Source organism: Mesoplodon bidens (assembly GCF_964165515.1).
Source record: "Mesoplodon bidens genome assembly, chromosome: 8".
Lineage (NCBI taxonomy): Eukaryota > Metazoa > Chordata > Mammalia > Artiodactyla > Ziphiidae > Mesoplodon > Mesoplodon bidens.
In genome coordinates this window covers 91,460,775-91,482,277 of record NC_138165.1, presented here as the reverse complement: position 1 = coordinate 91,482,277, position 21,503 = coordinate 91,460,775, and the positions used below count along the sequence as shown (strand labels likewise).

Genomic DNA, 21,503 nt, shown 5'->3' with positions numbered 1-21,503 from the left:
TGTAATGGAAGAGGAATTAATTCCTCAGTTCATTCTCCCAGTGCAGGCTTTGTGAGTTAACTACTTAAATACCCGGTTGATATGCAATGTAGTTAACAATTAGCATAACACTTCTTGCACAAATCAGAACAGATGTGGTGGCACTGGAGGAAGTATCACTCCTCCAGAGTACTCCCTCTTTTTGCTACATGTTAACTGATATTGCTGGATCTGTGGGAGGGGGAATTGTCTCAGAGGAGGGGCTGCAATGGATGGGGCTCAGCACAGTGGCTCTCAACCCACCAGTACCAGGTCTTTTTGATATGACCAATCAGCACAGTCATACCATGTATACCCAGTTTCACTTTAGCCCTGCCCCAGAGGCCAGAGGACCCTCTCCTGGTCAGCCACATCCAGGGAGAATTAGGAAATTAAGTTTTATAGGAAGAATGTCCTGCAATGAAATGAGGATGTAGGATTCATTTTTCTTTTAACTCTAATTTAGAAGGAAATAAAACAGTTGCCAAGATTCTGTTTCTGAATGGCCATGGCAGGGAGATTTTTAAAATGCAATTGTGAATCTCTCTTCCTAAAAAACAAGCTTCAGAAAAGCAAAATATTGGTTACCGTTAGGCCCTGTCTAACAGGATGAACAGACCCCAAGATGAGCTGTAGAACTCAACATTCATTGCCAAGTGAGAATATTTTGAATAGTATTAGTGGAGATTCCTGCTTTTGAATTTCTCCAGATTCAGTCCATGTGGCAGTTTATTATCTAGCATGTATGTGTTCCTGTTAGGTCTCCTAGCCTTGAATCAGACCATTTTGTTTACAATTTGAATAGATAGGACCATGCCCTTTGGAACTCATCACCCAGCAGGGTCTCCTTAATATTCAGAAAGGAGAGCAGCACAGTCTGTTCTGGAAACTTAGTAAGGTGGATTATGGAGCTGTTTGGGGTGACTATCGATTCAAGTGTGTACTTTAGGATCAAAGAGATAGCAATGTCCCAAGTCCAAACTGCTTCACCCTCCTACCTTAAAAAATAGGGTAGGAGGGAGACGCAAGAGGAAGGAGATATGGGGATATATGTATACGTACAGCTGATTCACTTTGTTATAAAGCACAAACTAACACACCATTGTAAAGGAATTATACTCCAACAAAGATGTTAAAATAATAATAATAATAATAATAATAGGGGACTTCCCTGGTGGTGCAGCCTGCCAGTGCAGGGGACACAGGTCCGATCCTTGGTCTGGGAAGATCCCACGTGCCGCAGAGCAACTAAGCCTGTGCACCACAACTACTGAGACTGCTCTCTAAAGCCCACGAGCTACAACTACTGAGCCAGCGTGCTGCAACTACTGAAACCCGAGCGCCTAGAGCCCGTGCTCTGCAACAAGAGAAGCCACCACAATGAGAAGCCTGTGCACCACAGCAAAGAGTAGCCCCTGCTCGCCGCAACTAGAGGAAGCCCGTGTGCAGCAACAAAGACCCAACTCAGCCAAAACTAAATAAAATTTTAAAAAATAATAATAGTAATAAGCCAAAGATATAAAGCAGGCAGGAATCTTTCCCCACTTCCTCTCACACCTGGAGTGTCATAGCCAGAGCCCAAAATTACCCCCACAGGGACGCTTTTTGCACCTTTCAAAATCTGTTGACTGTGATACTTGGAAGCAACTCCAAGGGATGTGGGAGATGTGGGAAGGATCCCAGCATGAAGAACACCATCTCAATGACCCAAAGTTTGTTCTTGTTCTCTGTGGCTCTAGCCATTAAACATATACAGACGCCCACCTTTTGAGTGTACAGGACCTCCTTACCCACCACTTTAAGGAGTGGTCATGGTGCCTCAGACCTCACTGCCAGAAACTGTCTACATTTTGCCAATGGGTTTGAACTTGGAAAAGCACCTATGCTATGAAGCAAGACTTGCCTGGGGAGAATGAGGAAGAATGTGTCATGGCACCACACCCACTGAGCACGCAGTAATTGAAGCACTACACCAGTTGATACAGGTACACATTATGAATTACTAGGGAGAGAAACACGTCATGCAATCATCCTAGCCATTCATTGGTTTAAGGCACAGAGATGGGAGACCACATAGAGCAGCAGAGCCCCAGCCACTGCGTGTCAATTAGATGTCAATTAGATGCAACAGATGTTGCAACAGCAGTCTGGCGAGCAATGGTAACTCATGATTCTGTGTGGTCTTTCCTCTTCAATGCTTCAATTTTGATATGACCAATCAGCACAGTCATACCATGTATACCCAGTTTCACTTTAGCCCTCACACAAGGGCTAAAGCACCTTACACAAGCTTTAATTAATCTTTCTTGTTGCCCTGTGAGGTGGCAAGGCCCATTATCCTCAATTAGGTAGATGTGGAAATAGAGATATAAAGAGGTTAATTTACCCCTGGTGCTTCAATGAATCAAAAGCAAAACCAGAAGTGGTATCTGTTTTTCAAATTCTCAGTATGTTCACTCCAAGATATACTGAAACTTAGCTGAAAAAACTGTTGTTTTCATTATTGTCATATATCATGGTTGTTCTAGATCCATCCCTGGCATTTTGGTTTTCATGTAACCTTGAGCAAATTGTTTGATCTTTCTGCAGTTATCTGCAAAGTAGGTGTACACTTGCCCTGCCTATCCTATAGGACTGTCGTGGTGTTCACATGAAATGATAATTGTTTAATTCTCTCAAAATATGAAGTTTTTTAAGCCAGTGTTTTACTATTTATTTTAAATTATATTTTATACATAAAATTTCTGACAATTCATGAAAACAAATGCCTTCTATATGCATTTTGTTTAATAAAAGTATGATGAGGTTTGAAAGCAGGCACCCACTTGCTTTATCTCTCTCTCTCAAACACAGTCACACACAGACACACACACACACACACACACACACACACAATCTCTAATGACCCAGAGTTACCTTTTAAAAATGTTTAAATGAAAGAAGATTTAATAGAAGAATGAACCTTACTTAGCACCACAGACACACAATATCTGTTCAGTAAATATTTATTGAATAGATGATGGATGGATTCACTTTGTGGATAATAAACTCAGTGGTTGATGTTTTACATGTCAGTGTGTACTAGCTAGGTTTTCAGAGAAACCAAGAACTAAAGAGCCTGTAATGATAAATGTTATTGATTTCATTAATCAATATCAATCTCTCCACTTTTATAAGGAACATGAATATAATGCAATGTTATCCTTTGTACTTATTATCCATTGAACTTACTATATCCATTGTTATCCATTGAACTTACTATAATTTAGGGATAAAATTTGAAACTTTGTCTTACAAATATTAAAGATAAAGATGTATATTATGTTAAAATCCTAAATCATGCCGTCTCACTGTGACCCTCAGGGTTTCATCTATTCATTGATTCATTTATTAATATAATTTATTATTGCTTACAATGTGTCAAGCATTGTGCTAAAAAATATGTAAGAATTTTTCTTTCTTTCAAATAGCTTATTCTTTAGTCTCTCAAAAAGTGCAGTTTTATTGAGCTAATGTCTCTGAAGATTCACAGTCATATCAGTATTTAATCCTAAGCTAAGGTCTCTCTGGGCTGCAAAGGTTAAAAAAATAGCCGTTTGTCAGAGGGAGTGAAGTCAGGAAGAGCTAGTGTATTTGATTTTACCTCGTGATGGGCAGGGGAACAAGACAGCTCTCCTCAGGGAACAGCCTGATCTTCCAAATGGAAAGTGCATTTGTACGAGAACAAGGACAGTCCTGTGGTTCATGATAATTTGAAAGGTCAGGTTTATGTCATTCATAATTTTAATTACGTCTTTAAAAATGTAATTGAGAAGGAAATTTGCTCAGAAATTAGAAGAATAAAAGGACTTACTTTAATAAATTATTACAGATATACTTTGAGATTCATTTCCTTTCCCATATTTTCTTTATTCATATCTGGTTATCTGTTTGCAGGTAATATTCCAGATATACTTGTCTCATTTTACGTGCTTGTCATGGTGACAGATTCTTGCCATGGTGTTTCACAAGGTGACTTATCATTTGCCTGATTAGAAGTCCTGATACTTTTTCTGCAAATGTGACCCTATATCCAAAAAGTTAAGAAAAATATAACTCCTCAAATGAATAACTCCATATTTTAAAAAGTCAGAATTTTCTTCCAAGATTTATCATTCACCTCTTCACTAGGGTAAAGAACAAATTCCTTTCACCTGGAAACACAAAAGTACCACCTAGGTTGGGTTCTGACCTGCTTCGAGAAAAACACAAAGAAACAGTGAAGTTCTCCAATTCTACCATTATTATAATACTTACAGATGTCACCAAGGCAGCCTACAGAATGTTTTCTGAGCCTAATGATGTCAAATAGAAGTGGCTTCATTACCTAAAAGACTGTGACAGTTCTTTCTTTAAAAATACAGTAAGTAGAAAATAGTACTTCTGTAGATAGTGCCAATGAGCAAAAAGCTCCTGAAGTTATTATGAAAGTGGGCAAAAGTCCTTCTGTAGTGGTGAAAAAGAATAAGAGACGATGTTGGGAGAAATGTGCATTCTTGGCTATATCAGTGAGTAATGAGATGGAGAGGTAGGTGAGAGAAAGGGGAGCCTCAGGAGGAGGAGAGAAAAGAAGAAATGGAAAGAAGAAGGTGGCAAGTGGAAAGGAAAGATCAAAAGATTAAGAAATAGAGAAAAGAGAATAGTAGGTAGATTAGATGAGATAAGGGAAAAGAAGAAGAAGGATGGAGGTCAGGTGAAAACAAGAAATGAACGAGGCAGGAGAGGGAGAGGGACATGTGTAAGAGGTTATCCTTCTGGGGGTCAGCAGATTACAGCCTGTGGACCAAAGCCAGTCCATTGCCTTTTTCATAAATTAAGTTTTATTGGAATACAAGCAGGCCCATTGATGTACACATTGTCTATGGTTGCTTTCATGCTACAATGGCAGGGTTGGGTAATTGTGCTGGAGACAGTATGACCCACACCATAAAATATTTACTATCTAACTCTTATGGAAAAGCTTGCAGTCTAATCCTGTTGTTCTGAAACTTTAGTGTGCATCAGAATTACCTAGAGGACTTGTTAAAATAAAGATTACTGAAACTCATCCCCAAAGTTTCTTACGAAGTAGATCTCACATTTTCATTTCTAATAAGTTTCCAGGTGACGCTGATGCTGTTGAGCCAGGCACTGCACTTTGAGAGCTACTGCTGTAATTTTTATGTCATGTCACCCTAATGTTGTACTGAATAAGGACATTCATGCAGAAAGGGAAAGGAAAATCAAACTTGATCCTCCTTCTAGGTAAACACAGAGGTATAGGTTGATATCATAATTCTTTACAAAGTATCTTATTGAAAATTCTTAAACTGGATCTTTTTATAATGCCAGTTTCATTCTTAAAACGATGAAAACTAAATTTGATTTAGTTAAAAGCTTAGTTAACTGGCAGTTTACTACTAAAAATGTTTTGTAGTTTGGTTTGAATCCACTCCCTGGAATACCGTTGGACTCTTGTCAGTGTTACTGGACTGTGTCAATAATGTTGACTGCATCCATCTTATGGGACTACCCACTTCCCACCCATGGGTGGCTGCTCGTCCCACCTCACTGCCGATGCCTGGCATAAGTGGCTTGAAATTTTGCTAACTACCCACCCCACCTCACTCCCAGACTCTGCTGGAGTCTTCGGGCTACAATTTCCCTGCGAAATTGCAAGTTCTTCAGTCACTTTCCTCCTGGAGATGGGTATGAATGTTGTCCTGAGTGAGAGATTTTGGGGACTTGTTTTACCAAGGACTTTATTCTGCCTCGCACTCCATCCCAAGACCCTGAGATCTGGTTTTTCACCTACAAGTGGTGCCATAGTTTGCACATTTATCATCTTCCTCTACATGTATCCTTAAATCTGTGCTCTGGCTATGAACATGGGCCACCAATGATTAGCTTTAACTTTGCATGCTCCATGCTCGCTGCACAGTTCTATGAAGGATAGAGAAATGTGACTCTTTTTCCAGAATCCTAGCATTGAGGAATATAAAGACAAACATAATTTTGGAGCCTGAAGGTGTCAGAGACACCTTCAGAGTAGAATGAGTTCAGTTTAGAAGTAGCAGCTCTTCAAAACATGTGATGGATGGTTGGATTCCACCATTGCTCTGAGTAGTTACTTCCTTGTACACATAACTAAGATGGGAAGAAGATTGTAAATTTCATTTTTTTCACAAGAAAGCTACAATACAGTTTAAATCTATTTCATTCTGACTTGCTAGTTCTAGAGGATTTCCAGATTTTGTGACAACTTGATGGACATGAGAAAGTATACTGTGGATATCAAAGAAGGATGAATGACATACATGGAATACAGTAGATGCTTGATAAGTCAGTGCTATTGTTGTTGCTCTCTTGTTTTAATGAGTGTATGGTTCCTGGTTAAAAAGTGATGGTAAAATAAATAATGCAGACAGTTCAGGTTCTGCATGATGCTGTGTTAACTTAAACTTGTGCATACCACAACCAGTTCGTCTTTTTCGTGAACCCATTGTAACAAATTAAATATCAGTTATCAAAAAAAACTGCAAAACGTGGACTGTCTATACTTTTTAAACACCATGGGATCTTATTTCTAAAGAAATTCCTTGATGAATTTTCCTGTAAAATAAGCATATCTGTTGTTAACCATAGCAAAGAATGTTGTGGGTTTAAATTCTTTCAAATTTTTCTTTAATAATTTTCAAATTGTAATTAGTGCCAGAGTAAGTAAAACTAGATGTAATGTGCCACCTCTTCCTAGACCTTCTTCCCGTGACATCTTTTCCCTTCTTTTCCTTTCTTCCTGTTGCGATATGGCTTCTCCTGAGCTGCCATTGTTTTCAATACTGGTTTAGTCACGCCATCAGCTTGATGAGTGGTATAGAGCAAAGGGGTCATCTGTTTCTATCTGCCTTCCATTCAAACGACCCCCTGCATGTGTTTGAGATGGACTAGGAAGAAGTCCACTTGCAGACCCACACCCTGAGTTAGTGGCTCCAGGTGGAATCTGTGTAAAACGGTGACTTACCATTAATGGTGAAATTCCACTGCAGAACTATAAAGATCTTACTGTATGCAGTTCACTGTGGCAGAATTTTGTTATAGAGGGGTGATGTGAAATGCTAACAGGTAATTTGCTGCTCTGTGCTTATTCAAGGAATTGCGCCACAGTGAAAACATTGAAGGTTCACTGCAATTTTCACTTGTTTAATATTAGGAGAGACACGGGTCTTTCTGGTGTCAGAAAAAGAAGCTTCTTAGAAGGTAGTAGTGAATAGTCTGATGGATTTAAGGTCTTTCCAATTTCTTTTGAATTTTTGAAACTTTAATTCATACTGGTATTATCATATATGTTAGTTTTTCCTACAGCTGCTGTAACAGATTACCACCAACTTTGTGACTTAAAAACAACACCAACTTATTAATTTATGGTTCTGGAGTTCAGAAGCCCAAAATTTAGTCTTAGTGAGTTAAAAATTAAGGTGTTGGCAGGGCTGCATTTCTTCCGGAGGCTCTAGGAGGATCTGTTTTCTGGCTTCTAGAGGTTGCCCACTTTCCTTGGCTTTTGGCTCTTTCCTCAATCTTCAAAGTCAATAGTATAGCATCTTCCAATCTTTCTCTCCATTTCAAATTTTTTTTTCTCTTTACTTTTTTTCTGGCCAACTTTCCTATTACCCCTTTTTATTTTCAATTTTACTTTTTTATGTAGATCTGCATTTCAATTACTTAGATTGAATTTCTATTTATTATTCTTTCTACTGATAGTGCATACTTAGCCATGTTGCTCTTACTATTTTTTTCTTCTTTCTTTTTATAATAAAAGCATATCTGTACCGACAGTCGTTTTAACAGATTCATGAGGAAGTTAAGGTTTTGCTCTGCAGTCTTTGGTTTGGAATTACCCTCATTTTATCTAAACCTGCCTTTTTAATTTAATTTAATTTTTTATTTTTATTTATTTATTTATTTATTATTTTATTTTATGTTTTTAACATCTTTACTGGAGTATAATTGCTTTACAATGGTGTGTTAGTTTCTGCTTTATAACAAAGTGAATCAGTTATACATATACATATATCCCCATATCTCTTACCTCTGGCGTCTCCCTCCCTCCCACCCTCCCTATCCCACCCCTCTAGGTGGTCACAAAGCACCGAGCTGATCTCCCAGTGCTATGCAGCTGCTTCCCACTAGCTAACTATTTTATGTTTGGTAGTGTATATATGTCCATGCCACTGTCTCACTTTGTCCCAGCTTACCCTTCCCCCTCCCCATATCCTCAAGTCCATTCTCCAGTAGGTCTGCGTGTTTATTCCCGTCTTGCCCCTAGGTTCTTCATGACCATTTCGTTTGTTTTTTAGATTCCATATATATGTGTAAGCGTACAGTATTCATTTTTCTCTTTCTGACATACTTCACTCTATATGACAGATGCTAGGTCCATCCACCTCACTACAAATAACTGAGTTTCGTTTCTTTGTATGGCTGAGTAATATTCCATTGTGTATATGTGCCACATCTTCTTTATCCATTCATCTGTTGATGGACACTTCGGTTGCTTCCATGTCGTGGCTATTGTAAATAGAGCTGCAGTGAACATTGTGGTACATGACTCTTTTTGAATTATGGTTTTCTCAGGGTATATGCCCAGTAGTGGGATTGCTGGGTCGTATGGTAGTTCTATTTTTAGTTTTTTAAGGAACCTCCATACTGTTCTCCATAGTGGCTGTATCAATTACATTCCCACCAACAGTGGAAGAGTGTTCCCTTTTCTCCACACCCTCTCCAGCATTTATTGTTTGGAGGTTTTTTGATGATGGCCGTTCTGACCAGTGTGAGATGATATCTCATTGTAGTTTTGATTTGAATTTCTCTAATGATTAATGATGTTAAGCATTCTTTCATGTGTGTGTTGACAATCTGTGTATCTTCTTTGGAGAAATGTCTGTTTAGGACTTCTGCCCATTTTGGGGTTGGGTTGTTTGTTTTTTGATACTGAGCTGCATGAGCTACTTGTAAATTTTGGAGATTAATCCTTTGTCAGTTGCTTCATTTGCAAATATTTTTGCCCATTCTGAGGGTTGTCTTTTGGTCTTGTTTATGGTTTCCTTTGCTGTGCAAAAGCTTTGAAGTTTCATTAGGTCCCATTTGTTTATTTTTGTTTTTATTTCCATTTCTCTAGGAGGAGGGTCAAAAAGGATCTTGCTGTGATTTATGTCATGGAATGTTCTGCCTATGTTTTCCTCTAAGAGTTTAATAGTGTCTGGTCTTACATTTAGGTCTCTAATCCATTTTGAGTTTATTTTTGTGTATGGTGTTAGGGAGTGTTCTAATTTCATTCTTTTACATGTAGCTGTCCAGTTTTCCCAGCACCACTTATTGAAGAGACTGTCTTTTCTCCACTGTATATTCATGCCTCCTTTATCAAAGATAAGGTGACCATATGTGTGTGGATTTGTCTCTGGGCTTTCTATCCTGTTCCATTGATCTATATTTCTTTTTTTGTGCCAGTACCATACTGTCTTGATGACTGTAGCTTTGTAGTATACTCTGAAGTCAGGGAGCCTGATTCCTCCAGCTTCTTTTTTCTTTCTCAAGACTGCTTTGGCAATTCGCGGTCTTTTGTGCTTCCATACAAATTGTGAATTCTTTTGTTCTCATTCTGTGAAAAATGCCAGTGGTAGTTTGATAGGGATTGCATTGAATCTGTAGATTGCTTTGTTTAGTATAGTCATTTTCACAATGTTGATTCTTCCAATGCACGAACATGGTATATCTCTCCATCTGTTTGTATCATCTTTAATTTCTTTCATCAGTGTCTTATAGTTTTCTTCATACAGCTCTTTGGTCTCCTTAGGTAGGTTCATTCCTAGATATTTTATTCTTTTTGTTGCAGTGGTAAATGGAAGTGTTTTCTTAATTTCACTTTCAGATTTTTCATCATTAGGATATAGGAATGCAAGAGATTTCTGTGCATTAACTTTATATCCTGCTTCTTTACCAGATTTATTGATTAGCTCTAGTAGTTTTCTGCTAGCATCTTTAGGATTCTCTATGTATAGTATCATGTCATCTGCAAACAGTGACAGCTTTACTCCTTCTTTTCCGATTTGGATTCCTTTTATTTCTGTTTCATCTCCGATTGCTGTGGCTAAAACTTCCAAAACTATGTTGAATAATAGTCATGAGAGTGGGCAACCTTGTCTTGTTCCTGATCTTAGTGGAAATGCTTTCATTTTTTTACCACTGAGGACAATGTTGGCTGTGGGTTTGTCATATATGGCATTTATCCTGTTTAGGTAAGTTCCCTTGAGGGTTTTTATCATAAATGGGTGTTGAATTTTGTCAAAAGCTTTCTCTGCATCTATTGAGATGATCATATGGTTTTTCTCCTTCAATTTGTTAATATGGTGTATCACATTGATTGATTTGCATATATTGAAGAATGCTTGCATTCCTGGGATAAACCCCACTTGATCATGGTGTATGATCCTTTTAATGTGCTGTTGGATTCTGTTTGCTGGTATTTTGTTGAGGACTTTTGTATCGATGTTCATCAGTGATATTGGCCTGTAGTTTTCTTTTTTTGTGACATCTTTGTCTAGTTTTGGTATCAGGGTTATGGTGGCCTCGCAGAATGAGTTTGGGAGTGTTCCTCCCTCTGCTATATTTTGGAAGAGTTTGAGAAGGATAGGTGTTAGCTCTTTTCTAAATGTTTGATAGGATTCGCCTGTGAAGCCATCTGGTCCTGGGCTTTTGTTTGTTGGAAGATTTTTTATCACAGTTTCAATTTCAGTGCTTGTGATTGGTCTATTCATATTTTCTATTTCATCCTGGTTCAGTGTTGGAAGGTTGTGCTTTTCTAAGAATTTGTCCATTTTTTCCAGGTTGTCCATTTTATTGACATATAGTTGCTTGTAATAATCCCTCATGATCCTTTGTATTTCTGCCATGTCAGTTGTTACTTCTCCCTTTTCATTTCTAATTCTATTGATTTGAGTCTTCTCCCTTTTTTTCTTGATGAATCTTGCTGTTGGTTTATAAATTTTGTTTATCTTCTCAAAGAACCAGCTTTTAATTTTATTGATCTTTGCTATTGTTTCCTTCATTTCTTTTTCATTTATTTCTGATCTGATCTTTATGATTTCTTTCCTTCTGTTAACTTTGGGGTTTTTTTGTTCTTCTTTCTCTAATTGCTTTAGGTGTAAGGTTAGGTTGTTTATTTGAGATGTTTCTTATTTCTTAAGGTAGGATTGTATTGCTATAAACTTCCCTCTTAGAACTGCTTTTGCTGCATCCTATAGGTTTTGGATCGTCGTGTTTTCATTGTCATTTATTTCTAGGTATTTTTTGATTTCCTCTTTGATTTCTTCAGTGATCTCTTGGTTATTAAGTAGTGAATTGTTTAGTGTTTGTATTTTTTATAGACTTTTTCCTGTAATTGATATCTAGTCTCATAGCGTTGTTTTCAGAAAAGATACTTGATACGATTTCAATTTTCTTAAATTTACCAAGGCTTGATTTGTGACTCAAGATATGATCTATCCTGAAGAATGTTCCATGAGCACTTGAGAAGAAAGTGTATTCTGTTGTTTTTGGCTGGAATGTCCTATAAATATCAATTAATTCCATCTTGTTTAATATATCATTTGAAGCTTGTGTTTCCTTATTTATTTTCATTTTGGATGATCTGTCCCTTGGTGAAAGTGGGGTGTAAAAGTCCCCTACTATGATTGTGTTACTGTCGATTTCCCCATTTTATTGTTTTGTTTTGTTTTTTTGTTTTTTGTGGTACGCGGGCCTCTCACTGTTGTGGCCTCTCCCGTTGCGGAGCACAGGCTCCGGACGCGCAGGCTCAGCGGCCATGGCCCACGGGCCCAGCCGCTCCGCGGCATGTGGGATCCTCCCGGACCGGGGCACGAACCCGCGTCCCCTGCATCGGCAGGCGGACTCCCAACCACTGCGCCACCAGGGAAGCCCGATTTCCCCATTTTATGACTGTTAGCATTTGCCTTATGTATTGAGGTGCTCCTATGTTGGGTGCGTAAATATTTACAATTGTTATATCTTCTTCTTGGAATGATCCCTTGATCATTACATAGTGTCCTTCCTTGTCTCTTGTCTTTATTTTAAAGTCTATTTAGTCTGATATGAGAATTGCTACTCCAGCTTTCTTTTGATTTCCATTTGCATGGAATATCTTTTTCCATCCCCTCACTTTCAGTCTGTATGTGTCCCTAGGTCTGAAGTGGGTCTGTTGTAGACAGCATATATATGGGTCTTGTTTTTGTATCCATTCAGCCAGTCTATATCTTTTGGTTGGAGCATTTAATCCATGTACATTTAAGGTAATTATCCATATGTATGTTCCTATTACCCTTTTCTTAATTGTTTGGAGTTTGTTATTGTAGGTCTTTTCCTCCTCTTGTGTTTCCTGCCTAGAGAAATTCCTTTAGCATTTGTTGTAAAGGTGGTTTGGTGGTGCTGAATTCTCTTAGCTTTTGCTTGTCTGTAAAGGTTTTAATTTCTCTGTCAAATCTGAATGAGATCCTTGCTGGGTAGAGTAATCTTGGTTGTAGGTGTTTCCCCTTCATCACTTTAAAGGTGTCCTGCCACTCCCTTCTGGCTTGCTGAGTTTCTGCTGAAAGATAAGCTGTTAGTCTTATGGGGATTCCCTTGTATGTTATTTGTTGTTTTTCCCTTGCTGCTTTTAATATTTTTTCTTTGTATTTAATTTTTGATAGTTTGATTAATATGTCTCTTGGTGTGTTTCTCCTTGGGTTTATCCTGTATGGGACTCTGTGTGCTTCCTGAACTTAACCATTTCCTTTCCCATATTAGGGAAATTTTCAATTATAATGTCTTCAAATATTTTCTCATTCCCTTTCTTTTTCTCTTCTTCTTCTGGGACCCCTGTAATTCGAATGTCGGTGTGTTTAATGTTGTCCCAGAGGTCTCTGAGACTGTCCTCAATTCTTTTCATTCTTTTTTCTTTATTCTGCTCTGCATTAGTTATTTCCACTATTTTATCTTCCAGGTCACTTGTCTGTTCTTCTGCCTCAGTTATTCTGCTATTGATCCCTTCTAGAGAATTTGTAATTGCATTTATTTTGTTGTTCATCACTGTCTGGTTTCTCTTTAGTTCTTCTAGGTCCTTGTTAAACATTTCTTGTGTTTTGTCCATTCTATTTCCAAGATTTTGGATCAACTTTACTATCATTGTTCTGAATTCTTTTTCAGATAGACTGCCTATTTCCTCTTCATTTGTGAGGTCTGGTGGGTTTTTATCTTACTCCTAAATCTGCTGTGTGTTTCTCTGTCTTCTCATTTTGCTTAAGTTACTGTGTTTGGAGTCTCCTTTTTGCAGGGTGCAGGTTCGTAGTTCCTGTTGTTTTTGGTGTCTGCCCCCAGTGGCTAAGGTTGGTTCAGTGAGTTGTGTAGGCTTCCTGGTAGAGGGGAGTAGTGCCTGTGTTCTGGTGGATGAGGCTGGATGTTGTCTTTCTGGTGGACAGGTCCATGTCTGGTTGTGTGTTTTGGGGTGTCTGTGGCCTTATTATGATTTTAGGCAGCCTGTCTGCTAATGGGTGGTTTTGTGCTCCTGTCTTGCTAGTTGTTTGGCAAAGGGTGTCCTGCACTGTAGCTTGCTGGTCATTGAGTGGAGCTGGTTCTTGGCTTTGAGATGGAGATCTCTTGGAGATTTTCACCGTTTGATATTACATGGATCTGGGAGGTCTCTTGTGGACCAGTGTCCTGAACTTGGCTCTCCCATCTCAGAGGCACAGCACTGACTCCTGGCTGGAGTGCCAAGAGCCTTTCATCCACACAGCTCATAATAAAAGGGAGAAAAAAAAGGAAGAAGGAAAGAAAGAAGAGAGCACCCAAATCAAAAAACAAATCCACCAATGATAACAAGCACTAAAAACTGTACTAAAAAACACAGAAAAACAAAAAACCGACAGACATTACCCTAGGACAAATGGTAAAAGCAAAGCTATACAGACAAAATCACACCCAGAAACATACACATACACACTCACAAAAAGAGAAAAAGAGAAAAAGAGAAAAATATATATATATCGTTGCTCTCAAAGTCCATCTCCTCAATTTGGGCTGATTCATTGTCTATTCAGGTATTCCACAGATGCAGGGTACATCACATTGATTGTGGAGATTTAATCCGCTGCTCCTGAGGCTGCTGGGAGAGATTTCCCTTTCTTTTCTTTGTTCGCACAGCTCCTGGGGTTCAGCTTTGGATTAGGCCCCACCTCTGCGTGTAGGTCACCTGAGGGCATCTGTTCTTCACTCAGACAGGACGGGGTTAAAGGAGCAGCTGATTCGGGGGCTCTGGCTCACTCAGGCCACGGGGAAGGAGGGGCACGGACTGCAGGGCGAGCCTGCGGTGGCAGAGGCCGGCGTGACTTTGCAACAGCCTGAGGCCCGCATGTGGCCCGCGTGTGTTCTCCGGGGGAAGTCGTCCCTGGATCACGGGACCCTGGCAGTTGCAGGCTGCACAGGCTCCCGGGAGGTAAACCTGCCTTTTTTGAAAGTTCATTGTCTCTGTATTCCCCAAAAGGAGGAAGCTAGTGTTTTAGTATCAAACCTAATTGTTAAAAGATTTGTAATTCACAGCTTGCCTTTTATCTTGACTCATGTGTGTTCCATCATCATATATATATATATATATATATATATATATATATATATATTTTTTTTTAGAATGAGGGAATCTGAGGGTAGTGCCAACTGCCTGATCTTTCTTGCTTTCTTTCTTGCTTTCTTTTTTTTTTTTGATGTTGGGGGTAGGAGTTTATTAATTAATTAATTAATTTTTGCTGTGTTGCGTCTTCGTTTTCTTGTGCGAGGGCTTTCTCTAGTTGTGGCAAGCGGGGGCCACTCTTCATCGCAGTGCGCGGGCCTCTCACTAATGCGGCCTCTCTCGTGGTGGAGCACAGGTTCCAGACGCGCAGGCTCAGTAGTTGTGGCTCACGGGCCCAGTTGCTCTGCGGCATGTGGGATCCTCCCAGACCAGGGCTCGAACCCGTGTCCCCTGCACTAGCAGGCAGATTCTCAACCACTACACCACCAGGGAAGCCCCATCATCATATTTTCAAAGCAAATGTTAAAGTAAAGGTTACAAAACCATTAACTGTTACAATACTTGTGGCTTTAATATTGGGGAAAATCTGCATATTAATTCACACCATTATTATTGGTTTTTAAATAGGAAGAAAATGTTGTGTGTTCAGGATAATTAATTTAGCTATTATGTTAAATTTTGAGGACACCAAAAATATTTCCTGTATTTGGAAGATTGGTTGCATTTATAATGACTTTGATTACAAAAGAAGACATGTGCATTGTGGGAGAAAATAGTTAATATACAGTCAAATGAAAGTAAACAAAGTCATTTGAAATAACCACCAAGGAAAAAAATTCCTCCAGATTTTTTATTTTTATTTTTTAAATTTATTTATTGTTTACTTGACCATGCCATGTGGCATGTGAGATCTTAGTTCCCTAACAAGGTATCGAACCCAAGACCCCTGCAGTGGAAGTGTGGAGTCTTAACCACTGGACTGCCAGCGAAGTCCCACTCCAGATTTTTTAATATACTACATATATTTATATATATTTTTTATAATTATGGCTATTCTGGTCATACTGTTTTCTGATCTACTTTTTTTAATAAGCAATATATTACAAATATTTTCCATATTATTTGACAACATTTTTTTTGGCTGCCTTGTGTTTTATTATATGGGTACACTGTGATTTATTTTTAAAACACTCTGGCAAACATTCTTGCCACTATTTCCTTAGAATAAATCCTAGGACGAGAAATTTGTGGGGCAAAAAGCATTTTAAAGTCTTTTGATACATGGGGGACCCAAACAGTCATAATCCAGAAGATAATTTCACAAAACAGTTACTGCACTCCTTTCCCTTCCCAGGCAAACATCATAGTGATCTAATTATTGTTTTTTTGTTTGTTTTTAACTTTTAGGTTACCTTGCACCTCGAAACCTTCCTAGTACTGGCTTCTTCCCGCTGCTGCAAACCCTACTCTGTGACACAGACTCTAAATGCAAAGACACACCCTATGGGCCACAAGATCTGCTTCGTAGGAATGGAATTGACGATGCACAATTTAAAGACAGGTAGGGACACTTCCAAGTGTGTTCAGTTGCTTTGAGAGATCAGATCTTGTTTCCTTATGAGATATCCAGGAAGCCATCCTAGGTTAGGTATACAACTTTATTTTCTATATCTACGAATGTGATGATCTAAATATGAATGAACGAGGTGGGTACAAACTGGAATTACCATTTTTATGTAGGATTAAGCATAATCTACTTTGATGAATTACTCAAATTTTGCCTTTTAAAACTACTTACGGTTACCGGAGGATGGGAGTGGGGATTAATTGGGAAATTGAGACTCACATATACACACTGCTATACACATAAAATAGATAACTATTAAGGATCTACTGTATATCACAGGGAACCCTACTCAATACTCTGTGATGGCCTATAGGGGAAAACAATCTTAAAAGAAAAAAAAAAAAGGGTGGATATACGTGTATGTATAACTGATTCACTTTGCTGTACACCTGAAACTAACACAACATTGTAAATCAACTATACTCCAATAAAAATCAAAAAAAAAAAAAACCTGGGTAGGCAAGGCAGTCCTTCTTAACTTCCTTCAGAGATCTCTATCCTTCCTCAAACTGTCAGTGACATTGCCCCAAGACTCCATCACAAGCATAAGATATAGGGCAATGTCAGGGATATTATCTCCTGGAAGAATAACCTATTTATCTAGCTCTATGTGGAATTTCTAGATATAACAGAAACCAGGAAATGCAAATAAGGAAATTAAGGGTCTAGAAATCAAAGTAATAAAGTTGAAAGTATTCTTAATTCAGTAGCAATCTTTAAATGAAGTTAATGTGTATGGTGTGAGAAGAAACTGAAGAATAAAGATAGGGAATCTAGACCATTTACAACCTCAGTTTTCCATCCTGAGATTTTAAACCTAAAGAGACACCCAAGAGCCCAACTGTCTGTAGAACTGAGAAAAACATTGTAATCTGAATTGACCATGAGATTATCCTGGTAGAGGTTTTTTTAAGTGTCTCTCAAGAAAAGATTATATTTATCTATAATCAGAGATATTTGGTTCCAAACTTTTAATTTAAATTCCTTGACATGTAGCATCATTTCTCCTTTAATATTATCATTGTGATTTTGATCATCAGATAATATGGGAGATACTTTAAGACAGTAACTAATTACAAGCTGCTTAGCATAAAATATCAACATGTCAAGAATTGTTCTGGGAAATGACTTGAGACACCTAATTATTGGGTTGCTAATTCACATTGGTTTTGTGAACCAAACAAATTCTCTACCATTTTGTTACTTGCATTCTAATGGAAAAGTAAGCAAAAAAGCAATAAAATAAATAAATAGCGTAATTACTGATAATAATAAATGTACTAGCAAGAAAATAGAGCAGGTTAAGAGGTAGAAACTGCAAGGTGGGAATTTACTAGGGTAGCAAAAGAAGGGCCTCTGCTAGAAGGTGACATTTGGGTAGAGACCAACAAGGACGGGGAAAAACCAGCACCAGCATGTGAACATCTAGAAGATAAAGTTCCAGGCAGAGAAATAGTCAGTGATCCTGAAGTGGGGACAAACCTGATCATTTAGAGTAACAGAAAGTTGGCTAATATGACTAGAACATCGTGAGGGATGATGAAAGCGGTAGGGGATATGGTGAAACAATAAAAACCATGAGAGAAAGAGCCTGAAGAATCAAACAGGTAAGGAAAGGGAAAGGATTAGTCTTTTGTTTTTGGTATAATGAGAAGCCACTGGAAATTTTTAAGCAGGGAAATGACATGACATATTTTCTATGAGACTAATATATTCTAGGCATATACAAGCATTACCTCAGCTAGCAACTAGCTGAGTTGTGTATCTCTGCAAGGAGACCCAAAGCTGACTAGAGCCTATGCCCCCTTGTGTAATCAGTGTAGAGATAAAGTAAATTAATATTTTATTCATTCAGCCACTTCATAGATGGTCTCTGTGTCCCTATGTGAGTGATGAATTAGGCAAGATTTATGCCTGTGTTCTAGCAGGGTAAGGTAAATATTAAATCAACGATAGTAGGAGATAGTGCAATGAAGAGTGCCAGAAGGATGCTAAAGCAAGACACCTCCATACTTAAAGTAGAAAGAGAGGTTTTTTTTTTAGGGATTTGTAAGCTTATTTATTTATTTATTTTTATTTTTTTTAATTATTTTTATTTTTTTATTTTTTATTTTTTGCTTTATAACAAATTTAATCAGTTATACATATACATATGTTTCCATATCCCCTCCCTTTTGCGTCTCCCTCCCACCCTCCCTATCCCACCCCTCCAGGCGGTCACAAAGCACCGAGCTGATCTCCCTGTGCTATGCGGCTGCTTCCCACTAGCTATCTACCTTACGTTTGGTAGTGTATATATGTCCATGCCGCTCTTTCACTTTGTCACAGCTTACCCTTCCCCCTCCCCATATCCTCAAGTCCATTCTCTAGTAGGTCTGTGTCTTTATTCCTGTCTTACCCCTATGTTCTTCATGACATTTTTTTTTCTTAGATTCCATATATATGTGTTAGCATACAGTATTTGTCTTTCTCTTTCTGACTTACTTCACTCTGTATGACAGACTCTAGGTCTATCCACCTCATTACAAATAGCTCAATTTCATTTCTTTTTATGGCTGAGTAATATTCCATTGTATATATGTGCCACATCTTCTTTATCCATTCATCCGATGATGGACACTTAGGTTGTTTCCATCTCGGGGCTATTGTAAACAGGGCTGCTATGAACATTTTGGTACATGTCTCTTTTTGAATTATGGTTTTCTCAGGGTATATGCCCAGTAGTGGGATTGCTGGGTCATATGGTAGTTCTATTTGTAGTTTTTTAAGGAACCTCCATACCGTTCTCCATAGCGGCTGTACCAATTCACATTCCCACCAGCAGTGCAAGAGTGTTCCCTTTTTTCCACACCCTCTCCAGCATTTATTGTTTCTAGATTTTTTGATGATGGCCATTCTGACTGGTGTGAGATGATATCTCATTGTAGTTTTGATTTGCATTTCTCTAATGAGTAAAGATGTTGAGCATCCTTTCATGTGTTTGTTGGCAGTCTGTATATCTTCTGTGGAGAAATGTCTATTTAGGTCTTCTGCCCATTTTTGGATTGGGTTGTTTGTTTTTTTGCTATTGAGCTGCATGAGCTGTTTATAAATTTTGGAGATTAATCCTTTGTCAGTTGCTTCATTTGCAAATATTTTCTCCCATTCTGAGGGTTGTCTTTTGGTCTTCTTTACGGTTTCCTTTGCTGTGCAAAAGCTTTTAAGTTTCATTAGGTCCCATTTGTTTATCTTTGTTTTTATTTCCATTTCTCTAGGAGGTGGGTCCAAAAGGATCTTGCTGTGATTTATGTCATAGAGTGTTCTGCCTATGTTTTCCTCTAAGAGTTTGATAGTGTCTGGCCTTACATTTAGGTCTTTATTCCATTTTGAGCTTATTTTTGTGTATGGTGTTAGGGAGTGATCTAATCTCATACTTTTACATGTACCTGTCCAGTTTTCCCAGCACCACTAATTGAAGAGACTGTCCTTTCTCCACTGTACATTCCTGCCTCCTTTATCAAAGATAAGGTGACCATATGTCCGTGTGTTTAACTCTGGGCTTTCTATCCTGTTCCATTGATCTATCTTTCTGTTTTTGTGCCAGTACCATACTGTTTGGATTACTGTAGCTTTGTAGTATACTCTGAAGTCAGGGAGCCTGATTCCTCCAGCTCCATTTTTCATTCTCAAGATTGCTTTGGCTATTCGGGGTCTTTTGTGTTTCCATACAAATTGTGAAATTTTCTGTTCAGGTTCTGTGAAAAATGCCAGTGGTAGTTTGATAGGGATTGCATTGAATCTGTAGATTGCTTTGGGTAGTAGAGTCATTTTCACAATGTTGATTCTTCCAATCCAAGAGCATGGTACATCTCTCCATCTATTTGTATCATCTTTAATTTCTTTCATCAGTGTCTTATAATTTTCTGCATACAGGTCTTTTGTCTCCTTAGGTAGGTTTATTCCTAGATATTTTATTCTTTTTGTTGCAATGGTAAATGGGAGTGTTTCCTTGATTTCACTTTCAGATTTTTCATCATTAGTATATAGGAATGCCAGAGATTTCTGTGCATTAATTTTGTATCCTGCAACTTTACCAAATTCATTGATTAGCTCTAGTAGTTTTCTGGTAGCATCTTTAGGATTCTCTATGTATAGTATCATGTCATCTGCAAACAGTGACAGCTTTACTTCTTCTTTTCCAATTTGGATTCCTTTTATTTCCTTTTCTTCTCTGATTGCTGTGGCTAAAACTTCCAAAACTAGGTTGAATAAGAGTGGTGAGAGTGGGCAACCTTGTCTTGTTCCTGATCTTAGTGGAAATGGTTTCAGTTTTTCACCATTGAGGACGATGCTGGCTGTGGGTTTGTCATATATGGCCTTTATTATATTGAGGAAAGTTCCCTCTATGCCTACTTTCTGCAGGGTTTTTATCATAAATGGGTGTTGAATTTTGTCGAAAACTTTCTCTGCATCTATTGAGATGATCATATGGTTTTTCTCCTTCAATTTGTTAATATGGTGTATCACGTTGATTGATTTGCGTATATTGAAGAATCCTTGCATTCCTGGAATAAACCCCACTTGATCATGGTGTACGATCCTTTTAATGTGCTGTTGGATTCTCTTTGCTAGTATTTTGTTGAGGATTTTTGCATCTATGTTCATCAGTGATATTGGCCTGTAGTTTTCTTTCTTTGTGACATCCTTGCCTGGTTTTGGTATCAAGGTGATGGTGGCCTCGTAGAATGAGTTTGGGAGTGTTCCTCCCTCTGCTATATTTTGGAAGAGTTTCAGAAGGATAGGTGTTAGCTCTTCTCTAAATGCTTGATAGAATTCACCTGTGAAGCCATCTGGTCCTGGGCTTTTGTTTGTTGGAAGATTTTTTATCACCGTTTCAATTTCAGTGCTTGTGATTGGTCTGTTCATATTTTCTATTTCTTCCTGGTTCAGTCGCGGCAGGTTGTGCATTTCTAAGAATTTGTCCATTTCTTCCAGGTTGTCCATTTTATTGGCATAGAGTTGCTTATAGTAATCTCTCATGATCTTTTGTATTTCTGCAGTGTCAGTTGTTACTTCTCCTTTTTCATTTCTAATTCTATTGATTTGAGTCTTCTCCCTTTTTTTCTTGATGAGTCTGGCTAATGGTTTATCAATTTTGTTTATCTTCTCAAAGAACCAGCTTTTAGTTTTATTGATCTTTGCTATCGTTTCCTTCATTTCTTTTTCATTTATTTCTGATCTGATTTTTATGATTTCTTTCCTTCTGCTAAC

At 38.2% G+C, this 21,503-nt stretch overlaps 1 protein-coding gene across 2 annotated transcripts in view; it reads left to right on the top strand.

Moving 5' to 3' along the window:
- ABCA12 (ATP binding cassette subfamily A member 12) overlaps positions 1-21,503 on the top strand; it is a gene marked incomplete at its 5' end in the record, with an annotated part of 187,496 nt that overhangs the window by 43,486 nt on the left and 122,507 nt on the right. For both annotated transcript variants that reach the window (XM_081242250.1, XM_081242249.1), the window contains one exon: positions 16,034-16,187. In XM_081242250.1, the coding sequence (XP_081098376.1) occupies positions 16,034-16,187 (154 nt within the window). The remainder of the gene's footprint in view (positions 1-16,033; positions 16,188-21,503) is intronic.